At 40.2% G+C, this 8173-nt stretch overlaps 1 protein-coding gene across 1 annotated transcript in view; it reads left to right on the forward strand.

Moving 5' to 3' along the window:
- Nucleotides 1–7341, forward strand: part of LOC128703729 (sodium-independent sulfate anion transporter-like) — a 79058-nt gene extending 71717 nt beyond the window's left edge. The window contains exons 8-11 of the mRNA XM_070101368.1: nucleotides 839–1085; nucleotides 2314–2484; nucleotides 2916–3066; nucleotides 6274–7341. Of these exons, the coding sequence (XP_069957469.1) occupies nucleotides 839–1085; nucleotides 2314–2484; nucleotides 2916–3066; nucleotides 6274–6404 (700 nt within the window). The 3' untranslated portion in view covers nucleotides 6405–7341. The remainder of the gene's footprint in view (nucleotides 1–838; nucleotides 1086–2313; nucleotides 2485–2915; nucleotides 3067–6273) is intronic.
- Nucleotides 7342–8173: the final 832 nt, after the last annotated feature.

Raw genomic sequence — 8173 nt, forward strand, 5'->3', positions numbered from 1 at the left:
CTCTTTCAGGACCCATGGAGAGATGTTTTCCTGCCCCATCGCCTTTGAGGTATCCAGCTCACTCAGAAGCTTCTTCACTTCTTCCTCGGTTGTGCGTACTGTGTCCAACACTTGGTGGTGTTCCCCACCTCTCCGTCTTTCTGGAGTCCCTTCTGTCTCCTCTGTGAACACTTTGAATCTCATGTTCAGTTCCTCACATACTTCGCGGTCGTTTCTTGTTGTCTCTCCTTCCTTCCTAAGCCTGATTACCTGGTCCTTGACTGTTGTTTTCCTCCAGATGTGGATGTATAACAGCTTTGGGTCAGATTTGACTTTAGCTGCTATGTCGTTTTCAGGTGCTGCTGTGTGCAAGTGCTGCTGTGTGCAGGTGCTGCTGTGTGCAGGTGCTGCTGTGTGCAGGTGCTGCTGTGTGCAAGTGCTGCTGTGTGCAGGTGCTGCTGTGTGCAGGTTCTGTGTGCAGGAGTTCCTGTGCACAGATGCTTGTAATAGGGAACATTTGTATTGTACACCAACAGCTAAAACATTTTTCGCATTTGTCATCTGTTTTATAATTTCTGTGATGTCTCTGGTAGGGATTTCAAAATACTTTTAGAATTATCTTTGAACGATGATAATTTAATGTCAATTTTAACTGGTATTATTGTCTTTGGTTAGATAGTATTTATTTGTGTTCTGTGCTTTATTCAGTTAAGTGTTTTTTTTTTTTTGATAATTATATCTTAATTTTCCTTATTTATGTTTTTTTTTTAATTACCGCGAGTGCTGAATGATTTATAATATCAAACGCTTCTTAGGTTTCAATCCTACCTACCCATGTACCATAATTCTTTCTCCTCAGCTATATTCCCAAATCCACACTGGCAGCAGTAATCATCAGCGCTGTGGTTCATCTCATTGACTACGAGATCTTGGCTCCTCTCTGGAGGAGTAAGAAGACCGACCTGATACCTCTTATAGCTACCTTCTTGGCCTGCCTCTTGTGGGGACTCGAGTGGGGAATCTTGATTGGTATCGGTGTCAATCTCTCAATGCTTCTGTATTCCATTGCTTCACCCACCGTTAACGTGGCTGTTGTTCCATCAAAGGTAACTTTTGTTCTTTTGACTATTTATTGTCCAGGATTTTGGAAGATAATTCACTAGATGTTAGAGTAATCTGCCAGAAAGTAGCTATTTAATGTAGATTTATTTTGTGGTGGAGGAAAACGAGTTACCATAATTATATTGTCTCAAAAGTCGAATTTTATAGTTTTTTTTTCTTTTCTGTAATTGTTTTAAAAGATGCATTGGTTATATTAAAATTTGGATCATTTTGGTTAAAATGCTAATAGTTCAACCAGAAAAAAAACGAAACATCAACCGACTGTAATGTATTTTACTTCCTTATAAAAACAACACAGAATCCATATGCTTCTGAGTTGTTTATTTAATGGTATTGTGCAGGTGTGTTTTCTGGGTATTTTTAATGGCTTATTACTTGTGCACAAATTATTCAGTAGCTTAACAGATTTATAAATCTGTAATGACCAAAAATCACTGTATATCAACCTATAATTATACAGCCATAATACCTGAATTATAGAGAAATAGATGTTTGTTCTTGAGTATTTTATTCAATAATCAAAAACTAATTTTTTCTCACTTCATGTTTACCTCAGAAACACCGTAGAGGATATGTTCTGGTTATTGTACTCTTCATGGCTTCTGGTGTTCCAGCATCTCTCACATCTCACTCATCTTTCTCTCTCAGAATGATAGTAGAGGATATGTTCTGGTTATTGTACTCTTCATGGCTTCTGGTGTTCCAGCATCTCTCACATCTCACTCATCTTTCTCTCTCTCAGAATGATAGTAGAGGATATGTTCTGGTTATTGTACTCTTCATGGCTTCTGGTGTTCCAGCATCTCTCACATCTCACTCATCTTTCTCTCTCTCAGAATGATAGTAGAGGATATGTTCTGGTTATTGTACTCTTCATGGCTTCTGGTGTTCCAGCATCTCTCACATCTTACTCATCTTTCTCTCTCTCAGAATGATAGTAGAGGATATGTTCTGGTTATTGTACTCTTCATGGCTTCTGGTGTTCCAGCATCTCTCACATCTCACTCATCTTTCTCTCTCTCAGAATGATAGTAGAGGATATGTTCTGGTTATTGTACTCTTCATGGCTTCTGGTGTTCCAGCATCTCTCACATCTCACTCATCTTTCTCTCTCTCAGAATGATAGTAGAGGATATGTTCTGGTTATTGTACTCTTCATGGCTTCTGGTGCTCCAGCATCTCTCACATCTCACTCATCTTTCTCTCTCTCAGAATGACAGTAGAGGATATGTTCTGGTTACTCCTTGCTACGGTCTCAGTTACCCCAGCACTTCACACATCCGTGGTGCCGTCAGGAAGGCTGGGCTCCGGCAGGCTGCTGGTTCTCTTCCTGTTGTTATTGACTGTTCCTGCATTGATACCACTGACTATACATCAGCTAAGGTATGACTAACATCTTGAGTCCCGTTTAAAATTAAATGTATCACATATATTAATTATCTGTCATAGTGCCAAGACTTTAAGTTTTATTTTATGTAATATTTATTAGAGATTATGCTGGTCACTGTCAAATAATAGATGATTACAATAATTCGAATAATACTGTTGAAATTATCAATGCTTGAACATGTTACATATTCCAGTATTTGATAAAAAACATTCACTCATCCTGATAAGCCACTGGAAAGGCATCTGTTGTCTTCTTTTGTTCATCATTTGCAAGAAATGTTAATGAAAGCTAATTGCTAATGCCTTCCTGATACTGTGAATCTCTGTTAGTTAACTTCGATTAAATATGCAGTTTGTTTCATTGACAAAGAACAAAAAAGGCAAAGTATTTTTGTAACATTTTGTACTGGCATTTTGATAATTAGGGCATAAAGGGGATGATAGAGGAGTTCCATCAGCGTGGGCAGAGTCTTGTGTTCTTGGGCATGAAGCCGAGCATCATCCAGATCGTTCAAGCTCTTCACAAAGACATCAGGATTTGCTCCAGCTTTGATGTTTTGTCTGAGGTCCTGGCAGGTATGTGATGATGTTTTGTCTGAGGTCCTGGCAGGTATGTGATGATGTTTTGTCTGAGGTCCTGGCAGGTATGTGATGATGTTTTGTCTGAGGCTCTGGCAGGTATGTGATGATGTTTAGTCTGAGGCTCTGGCAGGTATGTGATAATGTTTTGTCTGACGTTCTAGTAGGTATGTGATGATGTTTTGTCTGAGGCTCTGGCAGGTATGTGATCATCAGTGAAGCTCATATCAGAGTGGAAATGGCACCATTATAATGATAAAAATAGCTGATTTCTCATCCCAAATAGGTAAATAGGTAGTCTCTCCAGCAGTGATATAGACTATGATAAAACGTTCAAATACATGGGAGAGAGGGACATGGAAGTTAACATTAACATTAGCAAAAAGCTGTTACCTGAAGATAGCAATATTGAGAACCTCCAGTGAGACAATGACCAACGTTAAATTTATCTTAGATACATTAAAGAGAAAACACTGAAAAGCCTTTCACAGTGGCCTGGTGGCCTGGTGGCTAAAACTCCCGCTTCACACACGGAGGGCCCGGGTTCGATTCCCGGCGGGTGGAAACATTTCGACACGTTTCCTTACACCTATTGTCCTGTTCACCTAGCAGCAAATAGGTACCTGGGTGTTAGTCGACTGGTGTGGGTCGCATCCTGGGGGACAAGATTAAGGACCCCAATGGAAATAAGTTAGACAGTCCTCGATGACGCACTGACTTTCTTGGGTTATCCTGGGTGGCTAACCCTCCGGGGTTAAAAATCCGAACGAAATCTTATCTTATCTTATCTTACAAAGAGTAAGCAGCAGTGGTGTCCACACCATAAATACACAGAAGAATCATTATACGAATGACACAAAATGCTGACATGTAGATAAGACACATGTGCAACACCTAGTTACTTTATATTGTCAAAAACATTACAGATCCACTAACGTTACACATGAGTCTTACTCAGGATATAAGAATGAAGACAACAATATTCTTACTTTGGGTTATTAACCAGTGATAGTGACGTAGACGCTATATTCCAGGGAAAACCTTTATTACAGAGTTTCTTCCAGGACTGGACTATATCATGAATATAAAAACATAGATACGCTGATGTATAAGATCAAAGTGAGGTAAATTAGAGGTAAAACGCGAGGTCAGGGGTGTGAGGGAGAGGTGAAACAATGATCACAGTGTGTGCCATCATGAAGGATGTGGGTAGCAGGTGGGGGTCAGGTTTAAGGTAATCATCAACACTGTATGTGACGGGTGTTGCCAATACCAATCGGCTCATGCCATTGTTCAACCCTGCCAAGTAATGTGGCATATTTCCGTTGTGGTCATTTCACTTATGCTGTAGGATGCTAGCCACAACAGCCTCATTAATTCTAGGTACAGCAGGTGTAAGTTTCCATTACATCTGGCTTCACCTGGGAATCGAACCTAGGTTCATTTTGTTGCTGACACGGTCGCTGCGCACAACAATAAGAGCTATAAATATATGAGTTTTGATGACAGGCTAAAACTCTGAAAATACTCAAGTTGGCTAATACCAGGTAGATTACTATAAAAATTATTCAGTGGTAGAACAATGGAATAGCTAAATCCTAAAAGATGGAGCTAGTGTTACTAGCAGTGAAAATATTGTTGTGGTCTTTGAGGGCGAGATCCTCTGACATTATCACTCCCAGGTCCTTCATGTTACTTTTGCGCTCTATTATATGGTTAGAATTTGTCGTATACCCTGATACATTTTTTAATTTCCTCAAGTTTCCCATATCTGAATAGTTGAAATTTCTCCTCGTTGAACTTCATACTATTTTGAGTGGCCCAATCGAAGATTTGGTTGATGTCCGCTTGGAGTCTTGCAGTGTCTTCGATGGAGGTCACTGCCATGGTGATCCGGGTGTCATCCGCAAAGGAAGACACGGAGCTATGGCTTACATCTCTGTCTATGTCAGAAATGAGAATGAGGAATAGAATGGGAGCGAATACTGTGCCTTGTGGAACAGAGCTTTTACCATGGCTGCCTCAGACTTACTATTATTCTTTGTCTTCTATTTGTCAACCAACTTTTCCTGTTATTTCTTTATCACGCATTTTGTGTGCTATTACATTTATCGAGAGCTTTTGCCAAGTCTGTGTATACTACATCTGTATTTAGTTAATCCTCACAGCATCCAGGACCTTGTCATAGTGGTCCAGTAGCTGGGACAGGCAGGAGCGACCTGCTCTAAACCTGTGTTTCCCAGGGCTGTGTAAGTGATGGGTATCTAGGTGGTTGGCGATCTTGCTTCTTAGAACCCTCTCAAAGATTTTTATATGAGATGTTAGTGTTATCGGTCTGTAATTCTTTGCAATTGCTTTACTGCCACCTTAGTGGAGTGGGGCTATGTCTGTTGTTTTTAGTGTGTGGGGGACGACCACTGTGTCCATGCTCCCTCTCCATAAAATGCTGAAGGCACGTGATTGGGGTTTCTTGCAATTCTTGATGAACACGGAGTTCCATGAGTCTGGGCCTGGGGCAGAGTGCATGGACATGTCATTTATTGCCTTTTCAAAGTCTTGTGGAGTTAGGATAATATCTGAGATTTTTGAGATGACCAGATTTTGGGTCTCGTTCATAAAGAATTCATTTGGATTGTCGTCTCTTAGTCTGGGCAGTGGCTCGCTGAACACTGAGTCATATTGGGACTTTAATATCTCACTCATTTCTTGGCTATCATCTGTGTATGTCCAATCCCGCCTAAGCAGGGGCCCAGTACTGGATGTTGTTTTTCCCTTAGATTTAGCTTGTAAGATAAGTATTTTGTTTTTCAATTTTCTTTATGGCTTTTAGTTCTTCCTGTGATTCTTGTCTCCTGCAAAATTCCTTCAGCTTAAGTTCGATATTTGCTATTTCATTGATCAGTGCCTCCCTTCGTAGCATTATTTTCAATACGTGGCAAATACGGCTTTTTTTGGGTACATGTACACATGTTCCTATTATAAGTAATACACTAAACACTGTTGAGAATGAGCAAATTTCATTTTGTAAGTATATGTTATTCTGATAAGGATACTTTTTTACTTTAAATCAGTGTACAGAGCTCAATTTTGTATTCAGAGAAGTGCTTCTGCATTAATACTCTTTAAAAAATGTCTGTGAGTTACTGTTTCACATTGTTTGGCAACCATCAGATTTTCTTATTAATTGATGAACACTTGTCTCAGATGATGACGCAGTGTCGGAGGTGGAAACTGTGGAATGTACCAGCCGCCACCCAGGAGGAGACATACTTCTTCCTGTTCTGACATCCAAACCTTCACCTGACACCCCCACAGCTTTCCACGACCAGATGTAGCACACCTTTACTACTATTTTGACCAGAAATAGTAACCCTCTTCAAGGCTGAGTAAGCGGTGAAACAGGTCAACAAGTCTGTCGAAAATCTAGAACGCTAGAAGTCAATGGGCATGTATCTTCCTCGAAGCTTCAGGAGCATATGTTGAGGTCCCTAGTCCAGCTCATATGTTGAGGTCCCAAGTCCAGCTCATGTGTTGAGGTTCCAAGTCCAGCTCATGTGTTGAGGTCCCAAGTCCAGCTCATGTGTTGAGGTCTCAAGTCCAGCCCAATGACTTTACCCTAGAGAAGGTGATTCTGGCACTGAGTACTTATGACGGCTGAGAGACGAAGTCCAGAATTTCATGTTCTCTCTGTGTGCCAATGAGTAATTAGAGAAATAAGAACATTTTGATAATTTCATCCTACAACATGGAATGTTCACTGCAGTACTTATTCATCAGTATCAGATGAAAACCGTTATATCATAGACTCAACTGAAGCATAAGCAATATGCTGTCTTCACAACAGCATATTCTGTCTTCATAATAGCATATTACGTGTCCTTGTAACAGTATATTATATGTTCTCATAATGTTATGGGAAAGAAGGCTATATCTGGTACATATTGTTGAAGGCATCCTGGCTCTCCATGTATGACCAGATAAACCAGCAGACCCATAACGTAATAGTGATACAACCTTATGTTAATTTTCACAACCTGCTTACATGGCAACCTCGTCATGCAAGCAGATAGGCTTAATTAAAGAATTCACTTCCAATAGGCTGTGGAGCTCTCCAAAATTCTGATACAAGTTATTTTATACAATGTAAGAGCGACTCTGTGCCATGCAAATGATGTACAAAAAAGAGATGAATAAAAAAATCATAAGGATTTTATTTGTAAAGTTTACAATGTGTAATTACAGTTTTGGTTTGCTAAGTACAAAGAAAGTCACTGTCATGCCGGGGCATTTCTGGCAGACTAATCCTAGTACATAATAAATACTTAAATCTAGACAAGATAAGAGTGGTTAACTAGTAATAAAATCTCAATTTAACCTTAATACTAATGCGAGGTAGTCAAGGTTTTTAAGAATAATGATCTTGAAGTTGCACATAATAAAAACAATATTACAAATAATGGTTCAAACAGTAATATTTCATGGATTGGCAGAAGTTTAATAGGCAAGAAGTCACATAATATTTGGGAGAGTTGCTTCAAACTGATTAGTTGTTGGTTTGGTTAGTATTGAGAGATGAGATGATTTTTAGGCAAATTCCTAAATTTATAAGTAGTCAGGCGACGAAGTCAAGTTCGTCTGTAGACCATCACGTGCTCTCTTCCTTAGAGAAGTCATCAATCTCCTTAATGCTCCAGAGATCGACCCAGACCGCAAATTTAGACTCATAACCATGGCAATACCGAAGTTCCAGACTCTAATGGGTCAATAGCTTAACACACCTCAAGCCGACCACCACCAATACAACTCATCCTGCTTGCTGCCTTCTGACACTCCCAGCTACTGCCGCTGCCTTCTCCATCCTCTCCTAGTGAGCCAAGTACCGACATCATCCAAGCCTCTCCGTATACGCATCCAGTACTTCTGTACCACATGTCCCAAATGGTTGGGCCACTTGCCTTGTTTCCTCCTCTTCCCCTCCTTCCCATTTTTTCCAGTATTTCCATCCTTCCTCATCCTTCTTCCATCCCTTCTCACGACAGCTCTGGTCGTCTTCCTCGTGAAATCGTGAAGTAGTCAGGGGATCCTTTACCGGTTCAGGTAGTGA

This window comes from Cherax quadricarinatus, chromosome 76, assembly GCF_038502225.1.
Source record: "Cherax quadricarinatus isolate ZL_2023a chromosome 76, ASM3850222v1, whole genome shotgun sequence".
In the NCBI taxonomy this organism is placed as follows: domain Eukaryota; kingdom Metazoa; phylum Arthropoda; class Malacostraca; order Decapoda; family Parastacidae; genus Cherax; species Cherax quadricarinatus.